At 35.5% G+C, this 24274-nt stretch overlaps 2 protein-coding genes across 3 annotated transcripts; both read left to right on the top strand.

Annotated features, from left to right (window-relative positions):
* The first annotated feature begins 850 nt into the window (after window positions 1-850).
* On the top strand, window positions 851-12482 carry LOC106074457 (uncharacterized). The gene is made up of 5 exons (XM_013235227.2): window positions 851-2359; window positions 2828-3056; window positions 5813-5881; window positions 7266-7355; window positions 8589-12482. Exons 1-5 carry the CDS (start codon window positions 1641-1643, stop codon window positions 8691-8693), a joined length of 1212 nt encoding a protein of 403 aa, XP_013090681.2. The 5' UTR covers window positions 851-1640; the 3' UTR covers window positions 8694-12482.
* Window positions 12483-12885: 403 nt separating this feature from the next.
* Window positions 12886-20326, top strand: LOC106074467 (keratin-associated protein 9-2-like). 2 transcript variants are annotated; one of them, XM_013235249.2, is made up of 9 exons: window positions 12886-13041; window positions 13936-13995; window positions 15346-15516; window positions 16215-16302; window positions 17528-17638; window positions 18126-18235; window positions 18610-18694; window positions 18887-19057; window positions 19890-20326. In XM_013235249.2, exons 1-9 carry the CDS (start codon window positions 13000-13002, stop codon window positions 20150-20152), a joined length of 1101 nt encoding a protein of 366 aa, XP_013090703.2. In that variant the 5' UTR covers window positions 12886-12999; the 3' UTR covers window positions 20153-20326. The 2 variants fall into 2 exon arrangements, with proteins under 2 accessions (XP_013090703.2, XP_013090704.2); XM_013235250.2 differs by lacking the exon at window positions 12886-13041 and adding an exon at window positions 13059-13156.
* The last annotated feature ends 3948 nt before the right edge of the window (window positions 20327-24274 follow it).

The raw sequence follows: 24274 nt of genomic DNA, 5'->3' as shown, positions 1-24274 counted from the left end.
AAAACAAATAAACTTATCTTTTATTCTTTACAACCCCCCTTTTTAAAAACAACATTTGAATCAGTATTTTATTGGGTTATTTCAGAAATAGATTTAATAATAAGTCATTGATACGTTGTCCATTGAAAAGGAAAAATAACACTTTTATATTAAGCGTAGTTGTATCAATTTGCTTGGATGTCATGATATTAAATTAAATTAATACTAGATCTAGACTAAAAATGAAATATTCTGTGTGATTAGAAATATATTTACCTATTGTTTTTGTTTAGCGCAATTTCATGCTTTTGACTTTCTCAATACCTATCCTAACACTTGCTTGGACCAGTTGGGAACGGAGTGGGGGGGGGGGGTGAAAGAAGGGGGTATCTTGGTGAATGTTACCTGGATTTCAACTCCAGGCTCAGCTCCCTAAAGTGGACATACTGACCACTATTCCACGGAAGAGCTGAAAAATAGAAACTTTTCTAGTTATCAATAGTTAGTTTCGAACTTTAAAGCTTTCTCTCTATAGAGTATAAAGGGGACTAATTCAACTGATACCATAACATGAGTAAAGTACAATTTCTCTCCCATGTTCGATACCAAACAATATAATTATTTAGCAATAGTTAATTGATTAATAATTAATAATCGATTTTTTTTCAATTTATTCTTGTTTTGTCAGATAAAAGAAATAATTGTGCAAATTTTCAGCTTCATCTGAGATTGGGTCTGGAAGAAATAACAATTACAATCTGTTTCCCTATTTATTAGTCTAGAGTTTGAATTCTTAGAATTTTGGACATCTATAATTAAGATTACTTTATTAAAGAATTTGACATTCGAAAATAGAAAAGTTAGCTGTATGTGTTCGTCAAAGTCATTATCAAATGATCCAACAAACACACTCACAGAGTCCTCGGTGTTTGTCTACATTGTATTGTCTCGTCTCAGTCGATGTGTTTGTCTTGATTTCAGAAGTTCACTTAGTTATTAATTGTAACATTTTGATTGTATCTAGAGTTACTCATAGAAACTCATAACATTTGTATTTCTTCCTATTTTGGTTTCTTCTTTTGCTGTTCCAAAATAAATAACAAAGACTAATGTTGATGTCAACAAATATGAACGAATTTCAAGTGCCGCTATTGAATTTTTGTGTGTATTTGTATGTTCGTTAACAAGGAATTTGTGTCTAGTTACACATAAAAACACGAAAACTGCTTGATTAATCGCATGTGAATAAATATGTTCAAATTTCATGGACTATACAGAAAAAAAAAAGAAATAATAATATTAAAATGTTGGCTTTTGTAATTGTTGAATAATTATGACCTCATCGTTACACAGTAGAGATGGCTTGGTCAACAGTGTTCTCTGCCCTGATGTTGGCTCGTCCGATCAATACAAAATAGAATGGTTCCACTAGTGTACACAATGTTTCCAATTTAGTTTCAAATGTTGAGCTATGTAACGTATGTGTCTGCCTTAGCTTGTATTGAATTACCCGTGTGTACAACTTCCAAGTTCAGTTTCTATGCTACTCAGTTCAGTTTGTTCCAATTAAAACTACTCTCACAGTTACTAAATTTGTAAAAACTGAATCTTTTTAGTTTTTGTTTTGTAATTTTGACTTAAAGTTTTTCACACAGCCCACAATGACAAATTCTTCTGTTGACGTTTGGCAAGTTTTTAATTATCCGTTGAAAGTTTTAGCAATAGCTGGATGTTCCATGCCGTCAAAAGCAAAAGACTCGGCGACTCTCGTTCGACAGCAAAGGCTTTATAAAATCTACCAGTTGTTCGTTTGTATGTTGCATTCCTTGAGTTGCGCGAGATGTTTCACGTTTATAGCCTCCCCACCGTCCGACTCTGATAGTTCTACGTCGTTTTTTGTCCAGCTCTACCTCATTCTGTTCTACAGTTCACTGGTATATGCCAGCGAGTCAATAGTTTGCAGATTTTACCTTCAAGATGTCATGGACTCTCTGCAGAAATACCAGAATGAATTTGGCTTCTGTATATCTCTGGCCAACGTCAAGAGAAATGTGGAGATGGCTGTTGTCTACGGTAACGTGACTGTCTTTCTATCCTCTCTCTTTCTGAACGGTGCTGCGTTATTCTGGCTGAGTCACCAAAAGGAGTTTTATTGCTACCCATTGCAGTATCAGGGTGACATTCAATCCACCGTCTGGGGTCTCTTTGTCAACTTCACGTGTTTCTTTATATGTATCCCGGTCAGCGGCTTTTTTATTTTGTACTCATCTCTTGTGGAACTGGTAATAGCAGAGTTTGGAGGTGTGTCTCAAGACATGTCGAGACTATTATCTGCGCACGACCAGGACGAAGTGTTTGACACAGAGTTCCCTAAGTGCAGGTAATAGCTGTTAGTGTTTACTTTCTGTTGCAGTACAGAATGCAGTTAGTCAATTTTTTTAGTGCTAGTGCTTTTTTCTTTATTAATTTGCCATATACTTATTATTATTATTATTATTATTACTAATTAAATTTGACTTAAGTCGTAAGATACTATGACTTATCTCGTGGAAGGACGAGACTGGACGTTAGCTACGGTCAAGAAGGTATTGTTTACACAGCATTTCACTCATTTTTTGTTTGGAAAAAAAGGGGATGGGGGGGGGGGTCCATGGGAAGGGTTAATTGCCAATACAGTTTTGAATACGCAGCATTTTTCAAGCTGCCTAAAGGCTGACTCCCGAAGCATTTCCCATAATTGTGTATAGCCTCAAGGCAGCAGAGGTTTGGTTTTAAATACGCTATAGGATAGAGAGATATTCGGAGCTGTGTCTTAATCTCTATAATCTTCAATGTTCATCCATTTCAGATCCAGACACTTGTATTTGTGCCAACTAGTTTGCAAGATAAGTAAACAGCTGAGGCTCCATTTCCTTTTCTCCACTCTCTCAGGTCTGGTCCTGATATTTTTTGTTATTTATTCTCTGGCCAGCGGTCAAATGTCCGGCGTTCAGGTAGTGGTGGAGTCATCGTACGTCATCTGGCAGACTTTAGTTTTTGTGTGGACCAGTATTCGTTGGGGAGCGCTGCCGTCAGCAGTAAGTGCAACTGTTTACTTTTGTTTCAAAAATACTCAGGGTAGAAAATGTTACATTAAAGGTAAAGATTTCCCAATCAATTATGAAATACTATCACAAGTAGGCCGCTGGAGTAAAACCATTTTTCACCAATTCTTTAATTTGATAAAAAAAAAAATCAGAGTGATTCACAGTCTACCTTTGAGTATACCAACTTACCAAGTTCTAATTGTAAGTCACTATTATAGTTTTCAGTTAGAGAGAATAACAATTATTACCCCGCCCCTTACATTACAGTTTCTTGAAGTACATATGAAAAATACGTTGTTCTCTTAGTCTCAGTGGTATATCCTCCCCACTCCCCCCACATAAAGAAAAAGATAGGAAACATATTCTATTTCAAGAACATATATCTATTGAGTTCTCATATTTCTTGATCCCCCGAGTCAACACACCCAAGTTTTTATCATGATGACCATTTCTAAAAATAATATTTAAATCTGAAATACATTGTGAGAGATATATAGCCCTGAGAACCTTGCGAGTTATTAATAATATATCTTAACAAGATTACCAAGAGATTCTGTGTTACTGTTATCCCACAAACTCAAAGGCAGTCCACGTGGAATTCGCCAATGGACAATGAATAGTCAAGTTTTGGCCCTTTTGTTTTAGATTGTTTTAAGTAATACAATTTCAAACAAATCATTTGGCCTTATTTTTAAATTGAAAGCAAACTGGACAACGCATCATCAATGATAAGACTTTCAAGACTGCTAGACATATAAGTGAGACAAACAACTTCAAAGGAAATTTTAGGCGTTTTTTTTTTATTTTTAAAAAAATCTTTATAATATATTTTTGATAAAGAGACTAATATTACATTGATTTTATGTTGTTGTTTTTTTTTTTTTTTTGGGGGGGGGGGGGCTGTAGGAGAAATCAGCTTTTCAATCCTTTCTAGTTTTTGTTTTCGATCTAAACATGTCACATTGAGAGACAGGCGATACAAGAGAAGGCGTAGAAGGTTTACGTCATAAAAAGTGTTGATTTAAATTATTCATTGTTCGTTGTTTAGATATAGATCTAATAATAAAATAGTTGCTATAGAATTGTAATGTTAATCTAATGTTTTAATTCTCTTCTTTGTTTTCTTTCATTAAAATTTTAGTTTGCAAGCAATGTTAATAATTGAATTTAAAAAGCATAAGCATATATATTATAATAAAGTAGAATTTTTTCCAACTTTCAAGCTGCTATCTATCATAATTACGTAGTTTTGAAGTGTTAAGGACACATGAAGGACACACGAATGACACACGAATTCATTTGTCAATCACAGTTTTTTGAACATTCGCTTTATTTTATATGGAAGAGGTATTTTTTAGCTTCAAACCTTGCTGGAGGGGGTTTAAACTCAAAAACCCTTTAGCTACGCTAATAGCATTTTGAGTGTGTAATTTGCTTTTTTTATGAGGTGGTTTTTAGCTGCAAACCCCTCTGGATGGCGGTTATAAACACAAAACCCATCTTGGCTCCGCTCATAAAATCTGGTGACTGATGTATCGATAGACTTATATTGAAGAATGGCTTTGATCGTAAATTTCGGAGGGGTGTTTAAAATAAAAAATCTTCCTTAGCAATGCTCTTGGAATTTAGGGATTGTCGTTTGCATTTATTTTTTGTTATGTTTTATAGACGACGGGGATTTAACTGCAAAACCCTCTGGTAGGGGGTTTTAAACTCAAAACCACATTGGCTGCGCTGGGAGTTTAGTATTAAAAACTCACCTAAAATAAACAAAATCAAAGCTAAAATTCATTAAATTCATATCGGTTCAACCCCCCCCCCCGGCTACGCCCATGTTAGACACAGGTTAAACTTTTTTTTTCGTCCACCGCAAGTGGGAGCATTAGTGATGAATCAGTCAGGTCTCTTGGGATATAGTATTGATAGGCCACGGAGGTGTCTTTGAAATGTTCTATTTCGTCTAATTATTAAACTTGCACTGAATGTTAAAAATAAGTTTCGGCATTCTGTTGTACATTTTATATTAAAACAAAAACACAATACCAGAGTTAGCTGTGAGTTATCGGTCCATATATACCTTGCCCGCGCCATAGGCTACTGCAACCAATGCGGCCTAAGTGGGCCCGCATTATCATTAGCACGTGCTAATTCTAGGTTAAAATTTTTAAATAAACTATTAGAAGTTCTATCAGGGTTCTCTTGATAGTCCAGGAGCTCCTTGAAATCTCATGAAATTGCAAAATGTACGAAAAAGTCCTGGAAATCTCCTGAAATTATTAAAATCTCTCTGAAAACTCATAAAACTCTACTGGAAAATAAATAAAATTGTCATTTCGGAGTGTCATTCACTATGGAAATCGAAGAGCTTACGCGCGATAAAAAAAAGGGGGGGGGATAGTCAACTTTCATTGAATAAAAATGTAAAACAAAGACAAATGTATTTTCATTTAGGCCTATTATCCTTATTGCTATCCAGACTTGGTACGGCACAATCCGTTTCGCATAGGATCCCGCAATAGTTACGGCCGGCACTGCATATATGTGAACTGTAACTTGTGGGTTATATCAGACATGTATATGACTGCTCAATGTGTAACTATGTATTCAATTCAGTGTCATGTAGACTGTTTACAGCTATCGTATACAATTTGTAACCCATTATCAATATGTTTATGTCTTTTTAGTACTATTCAATTAGCAAAGCTTTATATGGCAAAATAAACAGCATTTGTAATTGTTATGAACAGGCTAGCTCTATAAGCAGAAATATTGGTGCTATAGCATGGTCAAGTCAATCAAAGCTCAGGTTACAAAAGGTATACATCTATAGTTATATAAATTTATATAAGCATTAGGCGCTTAAATGATTAAATGCCACTTTTTTTTGTTACATTTCTAATGCGTCCTTACCTCCCTACAATTATTTTTATTCTCTCGTTTAACTTTTTCACTTTATTTGTTTCTCTCTCTCTCTTTTTTTTTACTTTCTTTCTGTCTTTTTTTTTACGAAGTTATCAACTCAATCTATCTGTCTGTCTGTCTGTCTAGTCAAAGGTTTGTACACGTTATTACCCCGACATCTCGGATCAAGCTCAAATTGTGCACAATTATTTCTTTTATCTGACAACACAAGAATCTATTTTTTTTTTAAATTAACCAATAAAGTAAATTAACTATTGTTAACAAATTATTGTGGTTGTTATCTCAAACAAGGGAAATAAATAGTACTTCTCTCTCTCTCTCTCTCTCTCTCTCTCTCTCTCTCATATATCTATCTCTCTCTCTTGTCCTTTTTTAAGTCTTGCTTTCTGTTCTCTCTAAATCTTTCATTTCTTTTCTTCAATCGTCTTATTTATCTCTCGTCATAATTGTTCCGCTTTCGCTAATACTTGTTTTTCATTTCATTCCAAAACTTTCTTTTAATTGTTGTATATCTCTATTGATTAATCCATTCCATACTTTGATCATATTTTTTTTTTGTAATAAAATTTCAAACCACAATTTGAATATTTTTATGATAAATAAATGTTACGTTTAATTATAAGTAAACATAACTAAATTAAAAGAACAAGTTAAGGAACATTTTTGGACTTCAACATTACCTTTACATATCCCTTTGTCTGCTGGACCATTGGGGCACCACTCAAGATTCGTCGACCACCCTTCTTCATTCCTCTCTGTCCTTTGCCTTAGTTAGAACCTCATTCAATGGCAGGCCTGTCCATTCTTTTCTGTTTTCCTCGCATCGCTTTCTCTGTCTGCCTCTTTTTCTTTTTCCTGGTACTGTTCCCTGAAGAAAGGTCTTAGCGAGCCCCGAAGATCTTGTAAGATGGCCATAGATTTTTAGCTTGCGTTTTTTTTACAATAGTTAGCAGGTCATCATTGAACATTATAATACGACAAAAAACAACAACACTTATCAAATGAATTAACGCCAATACCTTTACCATTTGACATTGGAGCTGAGGTGTCATGTGGCCAACAAAACGACCAACCGCATTTAGTTTCCCCAACTAAAGTCAGGTATCAATTGGAGCTGAGTGGACTCAGGGGCGCCCTAAAAATTCTTCACCGATTTTCGAACCCAGGACCCCAGGTTCGGAAGCTATCTGCTTAACCACTCAGCCATTGCGCCCCCTGCATGTGTCTAGATTCATAAAAAACAAAGTTTGAATGTGAAAAAATCATTTTTTCTTTCAGATACAGCTTATGATTGTTCAACTTACTAATGAGAAAATTGGCATAGATATCTTTGGATTGATCACTATCGATACGTCACTACTTCTGATGGTAAGTCTTTTTTTATTGTACTTACAGTCTTCATATCTTTATGGTAACACAAAACTTATATTTTTATTGTACAACTCAGCAGATTGATCAGCTTATGTTGTGGTACTAAACAACAAATATTATTATTGTTTCATTATGGTGTATGTTGGTATACAAATGACGTAGCTTGCTAATCGAAAGTTATAAATATATTTTAAGTAATATGTCTTGTCTTAGAGTCAGAAGATTAATGAAGAATGCAGTATTTCCCGTGGTAGGCAGTCCCAGCTGTGACCTACATATTTTGCCACAACCAGGGAATGCATAACCATTGTCCGCCGATAGTCGATTAAGATTTTCTTTTCGCCGTCTGTATTTGAAGTACAGTTGTATGAAAATGTTTTTATTTCATACTACCATTTTGTTTAATCTATAAATTATTGTGTTATTACACTATATTATTGGCGCAGTGCATATTATTTTTATTTTTAAAAATCTATATTATTTTAGTTTTATACTAAGTGCATATTTGTATGTATGTGTAAAATCTATCAATATGCATAGATGCCCGTAACCTAAATGAAGTACATATTTAAAAATAGTTGTACATTGAAGAATGCAGTTTAAAAAAAATGTTTTATCCTTTGATTAAAAACAGTGTTTGTCTAATTACTTCAATATCTATGTAACTGTAAATTTAAATCTGTTTTTGTGACCAAAAAAAAAATAGACAGTCGAAGACAACATTCAAACGCTTTTACTTTCATGTCCTTCAATCTGGATGAGCTTGAGGATCCCAACCTTTAATTCAAACTCGAAACTCTTGAGCTGTACCTCCTTGCTAGCACCGGATCTTACAAAGTGATGGCCACTGCAGTATTTTATGGAGGCCCCCACCCTCTTAGGAAGATTTTAATGAAAATGATGATGGTAATGACAAGTGTACTTATCGCTCGTATCTCGATTTCTTTGGTTTTTTTTTATATTTTATAATCAGTATAAATATTAATATGTGTTTGTTTAGTTCTTCAAGGCTCCTCTCTGAGGTGAGCCACTCTCAGCTGCACTGTTTGCACTGTAGATCTTGTCCTGCTCCTGGCTTCTATTTTTTATTATATACAAGCAACAAAAATAATTTAATTCCCTGCAGCTGTATGCAATGTGTAACACCCAGGAAACTATAACTTGTATTTTAGAAATCCCATTTAATGTTGCTCAATATTTAACAACCCTAATGAACTATTTCGATTTCAGATTCTCGGGACAGTCGTGACCTACGGTGTTGTAGTTGTACAGTTTCAACTTGACAAAGAATCTTCTGGTCAAATCTCAGAAAACAATACTGACGTCATTCGTTAAAAAGACTTGTGAAAACACGCTTTGACCCTGGCCAATATTCTGGAATCTCCTCTAAGGTTCAAAGGTGTCAAAGAGTTCAACAGAGAGCGGAGTACTTGACAAAAGATGTCCTCGTTCTCTTTTGTTTTTTTCAGGTTTCAAACTAGTTCGACTAACTTCCTTGTTATTATTGATAGAGAAGAAGTTATTTTCAATTAAGACATTTTACAAGACAGAAGTAAGATTACTGCGGGTTTTGGAATTTACCTTTAACTTTACCGTTGGGGCACCAAGCAAGATTTGTCGACCGTCTTTCTCCATTCCTCCCTGTCTTTTGCCTTGTTTAAAACCTCAATCAATGGTAGGCCCGTCCATTCTTTTATGTTGTCCTTCCATCGCTTTCTCTGTCTACCTCTTCTTTTTCCTGGTACTGTTCCCTGAAGGAAGGTCTTTGCGAGCCATATGGGTCTTGTAATATGGCCATATATTTTAAGCTTGCGTTTCTTTACAATAGTTAGCAGGTCATCATGGCGTCCGGTCGCTGCAGTAACCCTTTCTCTAATCTCTTGGTTTGTGATGCGGTCTTTGAAAGTGATGCCTAGGATCCTTCTGTAGCATCTCAATTTCATTGCTAGGATCCTCCTCTCTAGCTCTGCAGTCAGCGTCCAAGACTCGCAAGCATATAAAAATGTGGCCATGACCAGGGAGCGCATCAGTCTGATTTTGATTTTGTTTAGGGTTATCAAACACCATCAAGTAACTAGAAAGGCACAAAGTACAGGGTCTTTCGTTCGAATTTGTTAATTAACAATTTACTAAACCAAATCTATTTTATAAATGCTTTCAGTGGCAAAGTAAGTTGAGCTTCCATGATTGAGGATCTAGTTAGAATTTTTATTAATTGCTTTTTAAAATAAATGACGGAAACCTCCCAGATGATATTCCTAAATCAAAATAATTGATGAGATGTCAATATTGGAGAGTTTTTTTTTTAAATAATGTTTATCTATAAGTTGTTAAACTTAAGACTAGTCCCTGCTGAACGGGCGGCACTACCTCAAATACTTATCTATCGTCTGATGCCAGACAGGTTTGTCTGACATAGTGCCTAATATATGTAATTTATCATCTATCGCCATAGGTCTGACGATACCTATTATTATCTATGATATACAAAATGTCCCCATATTGTGCCTAAAATGGTTTACCTATCATTTTATGTCTGACAATGGCTAAAATGTCTAAACTAGCATCTAATGTTGGATTTTATAGCTTGGGTTTTGTTCAGCCAATCACCTGATGCGTGACGACACGCCAGACATAAATTAACATTACAACCTGTTAGGCACACACTTGACGTTGCTCCTTGTCTGATATTAAAACTTTTCTTGAGCCTAATGTCCTTCTTGACTATCATCCACCATTGTTGAACTAAAGCTCAAAGACTTTTCATTGAATGTATTGAGAGACTCCGAAAGCTATGTTGAAAAACTCAAGTTTGTGTTTCAAGCCACTGGTGCACTCATCAAGTGATCATCTAGCGTCACTTCTTTACGGGGTTCTAAAAAAACCTAGCTCAGGTGTCTCTCATATAGTACAGAAATACAGTTGTGAACCATTAGGGATTTAGTGGAACTCTATTTTTTAAACGTTTTTAAACAGTTCATTAAAATTATTCTAATTTCTAACTTATATCGTCCAAGCTTGAGCCTATGTAATATAGGGCAGTACATTTAACATGAAGACGATGTTTTAGTGCCATGGAGCAAAGAGTACAAATTATTTGATTTTTTTTTTTGTCAATAAATCTTGAGGGTGGCATGTAATTTATTATTTTATAACTAATATTTCTATAAGTTAAGTTAAACATGATAAAGATGTTACATATTTTAATGATTGAACTTTCTTTTGTTATATATACGAATAACATTTTTACACTATCTTAAAATAATAATAATTTGTAAGCTATTACATAAAATGTTTAATAACATGCTGAGAAAACACTTAGTAATAAAATATGATTTTTATGAAGTTGTAAAATACTATTAAGCTTTGGGTAATTCACTTTTAGCTGATTATAAAATTGTATCATTATTTAATTTAAATGTGAATACATTCCCACAAGTCCGTTGTTTTGTATGTCGTAAAGTTAGTTGGCCACATCACAATTTCCCTGCTCTTTAGATGGTCGGAGACCTAACACGAGTGTCACTTCAGTGTGAAGTGAGCTACTTGCCAGGTACTCAATGAGAATTCACAGTCCCCAAGCAAGTGGAGAGCTCAGTATGGACTCAGAATTTTCTAGAAAATGACTCAGCAAGTGGCCAAACAGCGAGTCACACAGCGTCTCACACACATCTTGATGAGGACCTTATAGCCTTGTAACGATTTGTTCTTACCACTGTGTCCTAGATAACACAGTTTGAGAAACAAGCTTGAGTTGGATTTTTTAAAAAATGTTGGAACCAGGGAATGTAATTTTTCATTAGTCAACAATGATTCTGCACTTTAGCGTGGAAAACAATGTTGTGGTGACTTTCCTTAAGTGTCGTCCTACTCATGAACACTATTATTACTGCCAAGGATTTATTTCAGCGGAGAGGCGTGGGTAGGAAGCTATTCTCCCCTAGTCCTGTCTGATGGTCTCTCAGTGGCATCGGCCATTACTGTGAATTCAGTCATGCCAAATTACGGGGTTTCAGTCCTTTGGCCCTTTACCAGTTAACTCATTCTGAGAAAAACGAGTTCTGACACCCCTGGGAATTTCTTTTTGTTCTTGTTATGTGACCGCCAGCACCTTGGGAGAAAAACCAAAGTGGTATGACAGCCCACTTAGTGGAAACAATTTGGTTGCGTTTTTGTTAGGATTAGTTACAGCAGTTTTGTTTAATTCCCTCCCCGAGAATAGGAATACCGTTGCATTGAATACTTTGGTCCACTAGGCTCACGGAGTAATCCATCCCAATGTTTGCAGTTGCAACTAGACTATAAAGATCATAAGCTTTTATTGAATGAAAATAAACAACATTGAAAGGTAAAATAAAAACACATGAATGCTGACTTCGATGCAAAAAAAACAACAACACATAAATACAATGAACAAATAAATGTAGGGTTATAAAGAAATAAAAAAAACAAGTCCAAATGTTTTCAAGAAAAACAAAACTGTTCTCAAAATGAGATTACATTTTCATTGGTGAAAAAAACAATAACATAAAATAAGTTGTATGATTTTCTTTATATTTTTGTTATTTGTTAACATTATCATTTATGATAAGTTTCATGTTTACATGTGAGACATTTCATGTGCACAGCTTAACGATTTTCAATCCACACGTTAGTGAAAAAAAATCAACATTGGCCCTTTTTTTTTCCCCTCTCTCTTCAAACATACCACCCATGAACCACTTCATTCTGATTGGGCAATAGCAATGGAAAATAAAAAAAATCTGATTTGCGATTGCTCAGTGATTCTCAAACTAATGCTAGTCATTATTTTTTAAAATAATTTTTCCAAGTCATATAAGTGTTTATTATTTAAGGAGAGATATTTATTGGTCAATACCCTCCAATCGTTATTATTAACTTAATGGCCACCGTGCATGTATTCAAGAGCCAAATATCTTATCTCATCATAACAATTGTAAAAGTTACTCAGAAAAAAAAATACTTTCATTACCTCGCAAGTATATTAACATTTTAATCCATCCGTAAATGATAATTTTAGAAAATTAAGAAACTCATGGGATCTCACGGCTGATACAGATAATCCAACCCATGCTTCAATGGCACTAAAATGAATTTATTCTAGGTAAGGGAATACATAAATATGTCTTGAAATGAATGTTTTTCTGACTAATTCTTAGTATCTTAAGACGTTGTATTTTGAGGACATAGCCTGCGAGTCAGTGCGTCACAGAGAATATGGCCTGTGAGTCAGTGCGTCACAGAGAACATTGCCTGTGTCGCATCAGAGTCAACGGACAATGTAGTTTAGTACATAAAAAAAGAAGTTTACCTATGTAAATGTCAAACAATTCAAACCGTTACTAATAACTGACGTCAGTGTATCGTAATTGCTTGAAGAGTTCACCTTTTATTATGTGTTCAAACATGACGGCTATGTGTGAACTGTGTTGTGTCATGTGTGTGTGTGGGTTTCACTGTGAGCCTTAGTGATTTATGTATAGGCTAATGTCTATGTGTACAGATACTGTTTGTGTTGAGGGTCCAGGAGCTAACTCCAGGTGTTTTGGGCATGCCAGAAATGCTCCCTATCACATGCTATTTGATTACTTAGTTTAAAATGGTGCAAAAGTCTATATAAATGAGATGCTTGATGACCTACAGCCACTGTCTTGACATCATGGTAAGTTTAATTCTTCATACTTCAATGTTTCACTCACATTTCAAAATACTGCGCATCCTTAAATGTCATCTTTGAAATTTGATAAAGTATTCAATTAATATTTCTGATTATAAAGGTTAGTGTAAAATTTGTATCATTGTTGTATTTATTTTAAACTCTTGTAGACTCTGAGTGGTCGGACCAGGGACCTAGGCCGATTTTACCGATCTCTCCTAATTGGGTCATGCGCATGGTAGAGGCACCTCAAATTACATTTAGTATATCACTATCAGTCACCACTATCAATCATGGCTCATCTCACAGTCTTTTAACTTTTTTCCTCCTAATTGACGATGCCAACGTTGATGTGAGCCCATTAAACTAAATTGATTTTTGGATTTATAAACTTTAATTTGTGCTGTGTAAAAAGAGCATGCTTTTGCCTATAACTCGATACCAAAGATAACATTTTCTGATAAACAAACAAAAAAAGTGATTTAAGTTTCATCAGAACAGGATAGTGAAATACAAATGAGTCAAATGAAGCGTTTTATCTGTACATGGAAAATAATTATGGAGAGAAAGAGCTAGGGATGTAGGTCTTAAAGGGTTAACATATTTAGTATATCTTACGATTGACGTAACTTTTATTAACTCATTGGCGGCCATTGCATTTATTGCTTCCTATGCATGTTGTTTAATAATTGTCGATGTAATGATCTAATTAATACCAATAGGTGTTCCTGTAAAAAAAAAATAACAGAAGAGGGGTCTACTACCATTCATTAAATTTGGCCCCGCAATAATTAAGGCCGTCTCTCGGTGGCGGGATATTAATTAATACCAATCGTAGCTTGTTTTTCTATTTGACGTTAATGTGAGTCCTTGATTTCCACTCTATTCATTTGACCTCAGCTTCCCCAGTTCCTGATAGTGTTCCTGGTGTGTGGGTACATTGAGGGATCACCAAGGACGGTAAGAATTCAATGTCTTTTTTTTAATAACGTACAGATATACAACCTAGATCTACAGATAGTTTTAATAAACTGGTTCTCATTGTTAAATTTAGCAATATACATGTTACCGTCAAAGTGCGAAATCTGGCAATGTATAGAATTCCTTGGCATTTTAAAAAACGCCCCAAAAAAATGCAGGCAAAGTGAGAAATGATTTCTTTAGTTCCTACTTTCCCTAGGCAATGTGCAGTGTGTTGTTTTAAAGTATTGTATTAATAATATAATTTCTCTTGATAATATTTCTGTTTTCATGAAATCTAAATAATTAAAACCCTGTTCTTCCAAGTGTGTAGTTTGTAACATTACGCACGTACAGCTGCATGCTTTGTAGAACAGCAATGATATGATGTTTCATTTTTTCGTGTAAGAAACATGAAAGAAAAGAGGTCCAATAATTACATTTTACGGTGGGTATGACTATTACGAAACAAATATTTAACTAAATATTGTTTCAAAAGCTGATCAAATGGTTGATTGTGATGATCATGTTTAGCAAGTCTTCAATGCAATTCATTTTTTTTTGTCTCAAATATTGACACATATTTCGCCATTGAAAAAAAGTGCTTGTAACCGTATATCATAAAAGTCGAATGATAAACAGTTCTAAAAAGTTGCTTCGTCTGAGAAACATGAATTAATTGTGGAGCCTATGACTTACACACTTTTTTCATTTCTTTGTTAGTCAAAGTTTTTAACGTTCACTTTGTCTGGTTTGTATTTTTAGTCCTCCTTTGTTAGGCGTCACTTTTTTTTTTTCCTCCGATGGGTTTGAATGCGTCTGGTAAGACTCATTGTTGGAAGGGGTTTCTTAACATAAGATAGTGTGTTTTTTTTTTTAATTAGCTTTCATATAGCGCTACTGTCATGCTTATAGCATGCTCAGAGCACTGTGGTCCAATCTCATTTGTGGACCTGTGGGGGGAAGGGGTATCTAGGAGAAGGTTTTCATGCTGCTTTTAAGTGCTCATTAAACACAACTCTGCCCGAGTCGGATGTCAAACCCCATGTCCCCATCATAGGTAGCCAGGCCAAGTTCAAGCATTCATTTGTTTGTTTCACACAGTTATATTTAATGTATAAATATATTTCTTAAAAAAAAACAACACATTTTTCTACTTTGCCTGACGTAGAAATAGTAATTCTCTAGAATGCCTAGGCAAAGGAGGAGATGAAGAATCATTTCGTAATTTGTACCAAAACGCCTGCATTTGCACTTTGCCGGTAACAAATCTGTAATGTATATATATATAAACACTTCTAGAATGAGTTTATATAATGATATAACAGGTTTAGATATTCTTGTCTGCAGGTGGATCCACTGTGGACCTGCCCTACATCGCCTCAGGCATGTGTCCCGATGTCTCCATCCCAGTACCCAGCCCACGAGTGTCAGGTAGACGGGGACTGCGAGGCTGGAGCCAGGTGCTGTTACTCGGGATGTACACGAAGATGTCTTCTGCCTGATCCTTGTGACAAAGTGGTAAATGTTTCCCAGAATTATTTTTAACTATATTCAAGCTACTTACTTGGATACACATTTTATGAGACTACCATCTTGTTTTTACAAAGCTTATACCAACTCTATCTAATTTATTTCTTCCACACCCAATCTCGGATTAAGTTGAAACTTTGCACAATTATTTCTTTTACCTGACAATACAAGAATCAATTCAAAAAGTTAACCAATTATTTAATTAACTATTAGTAATTAATTATTTTGTTTGGTATCTTGAACAAGGGATAGAAATCGTACTTGACATATGTGGTGGTATAAGTTGAATTAGTCCCCTTGAGGACTTTTGCACCCTTTGTGAACATTTTTTATGGATTTAAAAGCGATCATGTAAACATTCACCACGATAGCCCTTCTTCCTTCAACCTTTCCAACTAGTCCAGACAAGTAAAATGATCATAGCTCTTTAAGAAGGCTAAAAGCTAAACAAAAACAATTGGTAAAAATAATTCTAACCACACAGATGTAGTACGTCTCGACTAAACGATATTAAAATGACATGACTGATACAAACTAATTGATACAGTTACACTTAATATAAGCTTTTTTTAAAGCGTATTTATTTAATGTATTTCTTAATAAAAATGTTTACAATGAATTGTTAGTGTTGAGTTTTCATACAAATAGAAACGTGAATGACATGTTTCGTTGTCTGAATCCCACAGATTTGCAAGACTGGATATTCGTGTCTAGTTCGAGACACACCCTGTTCAAAGCCACCGTGCCAAAAAGAGGCTACCTGTGTCCCAGAAAGTAATTAGCTCTTAATTTTTTTTTAAGGGAAAGCGTGAGTGTAAGGGCCAAATAAGTTATTTTAGATATTGAATTAACTCATTCTCTCCTAACTAACGATACGTACGTTAATTCCACCAGAATGTGGCAAATAATTATGGAGAGAAAGAGTTAAGAAGCCGAAGTAAAGTCAGATAGTATACATAGGACCTGCTTCTACGTTGTGGGCGGAAGGACGTGGGTGTAGGAGTAGATACGTAAAAGTGATACTAGAATTCACGGACTTAAAGCATAGGTACGTGTGTCGGGAGTTGGCGTAATAAAGCGGGTCTTGCAATAACGATGTACAGGCTTAAAACACTGAGAAACAAATGGGGGTTCCTGAGAGAGAGAGAGAGAGAGAGAGAGAGAGAGAGAGAGAGAGAGGGGAGAGAGAGAGAGAGAGAGAGAGAGGGAGAGAGAGAGAGAGAGAGAGAGAGAGAGAGAAGGAAAGAAAAATAGAGCATGTCGTTTAATTTCATTGTAACCCACATTCTAATTCCAGGGCTACATTATATGTTTGAGTTATCTTTAAAATGTGGCTCATTTAATGAATATAAAAAAAAACGAAAAGGAAGAAATGTTTATAATAAACAATATAAATAATGGAAACACATAACTGACGTAGCACATCAAACGTTCTAGATATTCATTCTTTTTGTGTCATTCTGTACAATTTTAAATATATTTAACATCAACTAGTAATGTCAAGCAAATATTGAAATCATTAACAAATATTAAAAATTAAAAAATAGAATTAGGGCAATGAACGCTTTATGGCCTTTACTAATTGCCAGTTGCCTTTTAGAGATTGGGGGGGGGGGGGGGTAAGCAAACAAAGATATTGCAATTCCTATCTTAATGCTCATCAGGATTCGAACCCAAGAGGCAGATCTTTGACCTCCTTGGCTACTAATTTATAAAACAATAATCTTTCAATTAGAAAAGTCATAGAAAGATGATTTTTTTTCCTAAGTTTAAAATATAAAGTGAAAAAAGCAATTCCACCTTCAAAAAAAAAAAAACAAGTACCAATCTCCAAACAACAGTCTCTACGCACTATTAGACTTAAATCAGTTGATTTTATCCCTTGTTTTAATGACTCTATCAAGTGTATGTTTAATTAAGTCAAACGTCTCTCTTCCACGATACAATGCTATATGTTGGAACTATTCTCTTTGTTTGCGAACCGTTATTTCTCTTCTAGCCCAGGTGCGGTGTCCTCAGTTAAATTGTGCCACTACCACGTGTCCAGCTGGTCAATCACGTGTGGTAGACAGTACCGGATGTCAGACGTGTCAGTGTGAAGCAAAGAAAGGTCAGAAGAAAGGGCAAATCTTCCATGATTTTTCTCATATTTTATTTTATTTTTATTTTCTATGTTAGAATATTTTGGAATTCTTTAATTTGCCTGAAACATGCATTTTAGCACTACACAAATCTATATTTTACAGCAAGTAATAAAAATCTCATAAATGGCCTGTAGCTCCACATTAAAAAGTATTTGTTATCTGACCTTTGAGCTTTTATAAAGAGCCATAGATTCTATGAGTAAATTCCTAAAATAATTTTATTTGCTTGCGTGATTTTGTAAATGTTTTATCTTAATTCAATACACATTTTATTTCTTCAGATTAGGAAATATTGTTTATATTCTAAAAAAAACAAAAAAAAAAAAAAAAACATTTGATTTTATAAATACAGATTCATCTTGTGTTAATGTAAGTAGATAATCCAATCCAATATTTCTTGTGTATTGAAGTAAGTAGAAAATCTAATCCAATATTTCTGTCTTTTATTTTCAGCATGTATTCGCAACTGTGTTTTATTTTGTAGCTATGGCAACGTGCTGGACTCAAACGGTTGTCCTACTTGTAAATGTATACCTGAGCCTGAACATCCCTGCACAAAAATGGCAAGTCTTGCTCTCTCTCTCTCCGTCTCCCTCTGTCTCTCTTTATCTTTCCATCTCTCTCTTTCTGTCTCCCTCTGTCTCTCTTTATCTTTCCATCTCTCTCTTTCTGTCTCTGTCTTGTCTAGATTTCTCGTTCGTTTTTAATAGTTCCTAAAGTATTTTTCTTTCATATTTATTTCCCTGTTATACTTTGTTCAGGTAAAAAAACAACAAACAAACAACATTTTTAAATTTCAAATCTATATTTCTAAGCTTTCTTTAACTCTGGACTATTTCCCTGAACTCAGTCTTTCTTTAACTCTGGACTATTTCCCTGAACTCAGTCTCTCTAGAACTACAATTTTCTAACGTAACTTACTTTAACTTTCTAACAGAGTTGCGCCAGTACACAAGAATGTCGACTTGTAAAGAGCAACTGTGAGAGAGCACCTTGCAAGCCAATAGCTACATGTGTCCCAAGTTTGTACTGCTTTACAATTTTTAGACAATCTAGTTTTTACCCATAATCAAATTCTTATAAAGTATTGCGCATAAAACTTTAATTATTTCATGACAACTTCTTTAAAATTATCTATTTACGCTTTGTTTATATACAAGTTGAGTCATTTCAACATCGTCAATCATTATTTAGTGGGTTGTTTTTTCTTTCAGAGTCAAAAGTCTACTACGACAATACGTGCAGTTTCAAGGATAAGACCACGGCAGGCTACCCTGTGGTTGACAATGTCACAGAAATAGACTGCTTACAAAAACCTTGTAGCGATGGTACAGTGTGTACGCAACTGGGCACCAACTTGAACAGATGTTGTTGGCAACACACGCGTAAGTTATTGAAGATTTTGTTGTTGTTGTTGTTGTTGTTTTTGGGGGGATAGAGACCTCTTCTCGAAGGACTCTACTGATATATAGGTTCAGCGGGGCTAATTCAGACCAATCTGGTTGTCCCAGTCGAATGAACAATTGCTTCGGGCGTGTTACTTGGCCTGTTGGTCATCAAGCAGACGTCAACACGAAATAAAATTGGTTTAAAAAAATTGTTCCTATTCTAATGAAAATATGTTTTGGTTTGAGGTCTGGCAAGTGGAGATAAAAGTTAAACTTGTAGACATTTGAAAGTACAGCCCGCTGTCAATGGAACGATGGAGGCGTTGGAGCAGCGTCTATCTACTTAGAATCAAAGTTTTGTAATTAGGACTTGAATTTGGCGTATCCGGTGGGTAGAAGGTTGTCAAAAGATGCCAAAGGTTTACATTAGTGCTGTGAAAGCTTCACAACGTCCCAAAGCTTTACATTTGTTTACAGTTTCCACGTAACTACAGTTAGTAGAGTAGGTGAGGAAATCAGTCTTCAGAATTTAAAGAGCTTATAGACTTGTCATCTCGACATTCATATTCATTTTACTCATTCACCAAAATGTGAATGCAATTAATTTTTTTTACAGACATTAACTTACTATTAAAATGATAGATATCACATTTGTAGCTTCTTTTTTTCCTGGACAATAAGAGCTCTTAAATCAAATATTCCCAACACACAGCAATTAATCTAAGATTTGAAGTCTCATAATGTTTTTTTTTTTATATTTTAAAATATTACGAATGCTATCAAATTAAAACAAAATAATTTTATTTGTTTAATTATGTTCTGGCTACAGAAGAGAAAGTCCTAGAACCACCAAAAGTTGGAGAATGTCCCCAAGAATACATGCTAGACGGAACTGAGATGTCGCAAACCTGCGAAATTGATGCCCAGTGCCCAGGTGACCAGAAATGCTGCTACCGAGATATGAGGCCTGGAACTGTTCGATTCTACGGCGGTTGCTTCACCCCAATTCACAAGATTGTTGAGAATGCTGCAGAATTTTGCAGCAAGAATCCGATTCTGTACTATGTCTTTAACTCAGTGGGACTTTGCTAACTTTTCTAATACAAGAGAATACTTGAGTTAACTTTTCTAAGACAAGAGAATACTTGAGATAACTTTTCTAAGACAAGAGAATACTTGAGCTAACTTTTCTAATACAAGAGAATACTTGAGCTAACTTTTCTAATACAAGAGAATACTTGAGTAAACTTTCAAATATAAAAGTAATCAGACTTCTCAAGATTGTGTTTTAATTCAAAACTCACTACATTTTAATTTTCAGATGTGCCAGCGTTCTAGGATTTGTTTCTGCATTTCACATCATCTTTTATTTTTTACCTGTTACACTTTTTTAGCATAAAGTGCAAGATGCTATAAGTTTTGTGTAGCCTGTCTGACCGTGTGTCTGCTATAAACAAAAAATCCGAGATTAGCCTGTTTTCTAGCGGGCTAAAGATAGATGCAATAGCTATTAATTTTATTCTTAAAGTAAACCTTTTCGATTTAACATACAATACAGTAGATTTCCAAGAATACATAAAAAGTATATATTTAGAAGCGGGCACAAATTAAAAATATGGCTAGAAGAAGAAGAATATTTAAAGCAGCCACCATGTTAGGCTGTGTGCATACATTTTTTTTAATTGTCAAATGAATAAATAAATGATAAACTGGAGACCAAAGTCACAGTGTCAAAAGTAAATCCCTCAAAAGCTTGTTAGAGAAATCAGAGACAGTAGGACGGTGGCGAGGGAGGGGAGAAGAAGAAAATCCTCGATTCAAATCTTAATCTCACCAAGAATCGAACGCGAGACGCAGTCGTTTACCACCTCTGCTAAATATTCCCTTTTTTTTTTCCACTTAGCTTACTTACTATGTGGAAGAAATAAAAGACACAAAATTACAATTACCGAATCTGAAGACTAAGGATGAGTGCAGAATTTCACATTAACCAGTTATGACATGCATATTTTGCACAATCTAATGCAGACAAAGTGGATATCATTCATGGTCTATTTAAGTGTTTTTTAATATACCATTAGATCATAAAACATAGGACTACATGAATTTCTATTTAATTCGATTATCTAATCTGACCTTTTTAAATAGTCAACAAAAAACTAAAGATTGTACGATAGCTAAAAAAGTAAGTGTAATTAAATCGTTACTCATATTAATAGCCAATGCAGCTCAAATTTAACCATGTAGCATCCAACTCTTGACATCAGCATCCTCTTTACAGTTCTAGTTATTTCGTGAAGCCATGAATTTTTATTTTCTAAGGAAAACAGCAAGGCCATTGATGCCATCACTCACAACGCAGGCAACACACAGCACACGACAGCACTCATTCTCAAATCATAACATGTGACAGAACATGGGAAAATGGGGAGCTCTGGTCAAGTTGATATGAAATAGGGCGTCAGAAAGCAGGCAAAAGAAAAAAAATCCTTATATATATATATATATATATATATATGTATATCATGGGCGTAGCCAGGATTTTTTTCGGGGGGAGTTTAGGAGGGGGGATTTTTTTTCGACCCCCCCCCCGCCCCCTCCCCTGAAAAAAATATGTTTGTATGGATGGATGTGTGTGTGTGTGTACATAACTAATCTCTATTACATTTTGACCCTTCATTATTTTGGTAGACGTTTATTGTGCCCTGGAATAGGTTCTTCCTGGAGTTAGTGAAAAAATTGTAGACTTCTCGCTTTTGCCAGCAAGGGGTCTGGTGGAGCACTATTTCTAATTTTGAAAGCCAACAAAATGCATATTCTGAGGTATCTACAGTGCATTATCCTGCTATAAAAAAAGTTTTATTTCAAAAACCTAATGTGCTGTTCTTACTGACTTAGACCCTCCGTTCGGCGCATTTGGTGGCTAGCTGTTTCCACAAAAATCTGTCACTGGCAATGTCTGAAGCCTCTTCCCACCTGCTCTGACTACCTCCATGAAAGTGTGGCGCCAAGTAGAGGATGTCATCGCAACTCTTATGCATAATTCATTTTGTCGGAGAACATGCCCCGCAAACCTCATGCGACGCTCTGTCACAATCTTACTAAGGGGTTGACTCCCATTTCGGAATAGGATTTCCTTGATTTAGACCCGATCTCTATAACTGACTCCTAAAATCCGTCTTGGCCATCTTTGTTGAGCTACATTTAGTGCTCTTCAATTTCATTGCACTTTATTAATGGAGCCCAGCCACTGGTAGACATGTGTAACTTCTCTTGACTACGATCTTGGAATTAGGTGACTATTTTGCTTTAGATGTTATATTGAAAAGGGAAGTTTTATCGTAAAAATCATCTGTTGGGGGGTTTTAAACTAAAATATATATGGAGTTGTTGTTTTTTAAATTCAAAACCACATTTAGCTACGGACATAGAATTTGGTAGGGGGATTTTAAACTCAAAACTATATTGAGGGGTTTTAAACTTTTTAAAAAAGCCATCTGGATGAGAGGGGTTTAAACTTAAACCCCCCATTGGCTTTGCTACGCTCAAAGAATTTTAGTGTGTAATTTGCTTTTTTTTATATTGAAGAGGTATTTTTTAGCATCAAACCCCTCTGAAGGAAAATTTAAACTCAAAATACCCAATAGGCTGGGCTATGCTTATAGCAATTTGATTTCGAATTTTTTTTTAATTTTTTTTTAAAGATTTATTTTTTAGCTTCAAATTTCGCTGGTGTGGGGTTTAAACTAAAAAAAACCTTTGGCTATGCTATGGTTATGCTCATAGCATTTTTTGATTGGTAGTGGGTTTCAAACTGAAAACCCCATGGTAGGGGGTTTTAAACTCAAAACCCCTGGTACGCGGTTTTAAACTTTAAACCCCCTGGTAGAGGTCTTCAAACTCAAAACCTCTGGTAGGGGGTTTAAAAGTCAAAACCCCTAGTAGGGGGGTTTAAAATTAAAACCCCCTGGTAGGGGTTTTCAAACTCAAAAACCCTGGTAGGGGGTTTTAAACTCAAAATCCATTGGTATGGGGTTTCAAATTCAAAATCCCTTGGTAGGGGTTTTAAACCCAAAACCCTCTTGGCTGTGCTAAGGCAAGTGATGGTTTAGTATTAAAATTTCACCTAAAATAAACAAAATTAAAGCAAAAGATCAGTCACTAATCTCCGATTTCATTTCGGAAGTGGGGTTGTGTCCAACCCCCCCCCCCTGGCTACGCCCATGATATATATAATACATTTTTGTAAAGAAAATCTATGGGCGAGGACTTTTGTCCCTTATATGTTGTATCTGGCAGCAAGGCCTATTGGTACTTCACACTGTCGTTTATCTGTGTCTAAAGAAACTAAAACAGGCGTCAGCTTGCTACAAAAAAAAAAACACAAAATATTTAGGCGCCTAATTCTTGTTTTATACGCGTTAATAAGATCTACACGCTTTGGAAAGATGATATGAGGACAGTTTTGGTCAGACGTGCATACCATACAACAGTTACAATCTTCTTCAATTCACAACAGTCTTGTCATGTCCACGAGTATAAATATATACAAAATGTTTAAAATTCAATCCAAATAAAGAATAACGATGAACTATCGAGGTTTCCAATTGTTTGACTGTAAATAAAGATTATTAAAGAGTAAACTAAAATATGGAACGTAGTTAATAACAATGAATAGGTGGGGCAGGAGGGGACTGTTAGCTCTGGGAAGAGGGGTCGAGAGGCTAAGTGCGCTTGAACTTGGCTTGGCTTGGCTACCTAAGAAGGGGGCTTGAGGTTCGACACCCGACTCAAGCAGAGTTGTGTTTACTGAGCGCCTAAAGGCAGCACGGAATACCTTCTCCCAGATACCACCTCCCCCCCCCCCCCACACACACACACAACTCGTCCACAAATAAGATTGGGCCATAGCGCTCTGAGCATGCTTTAAGCATGAAAGCTATAATTTATTTTACCCACCTAGGAGAAGGAAGACTCTGAATTCAAACCTCCGGAGCCTTGCGGCTATGCCCAAACATGGAATGGCATCGGAATTATATCCTAACTAAAACTCGAGAACCGGTAACCCATAGGCAGCTTGCATGACACAGTGCTACACCCTGGCAGAGACAGCTCGCATCACACAGTGCTACACCCTGGCAGAGACAGCGACGCCCATCAGCACTTACCTTTCTTTTGGACAGATCAGATGTGTGGTGAGAGGGAGGGGTGCTG

This window comes from Biomphalaria glabrata, chromosome 6 (assembly GCF_947242115.1).
Source record: "Biomphalaria glabrata chromosome 6, xgBioGlab47.1, whole genome shotgun sequence".
Taxonomy (NCBI): Eukaryota; Metazoa; Mollusca; class Gastropoda; family Planorbidae; genus Biomphalaria; species Biomphalaria glabrata.
Note: the sequence above shows the minus strand (reverse complement) of the source record. Positions and strands in the feature narration are given on the sequence as shown.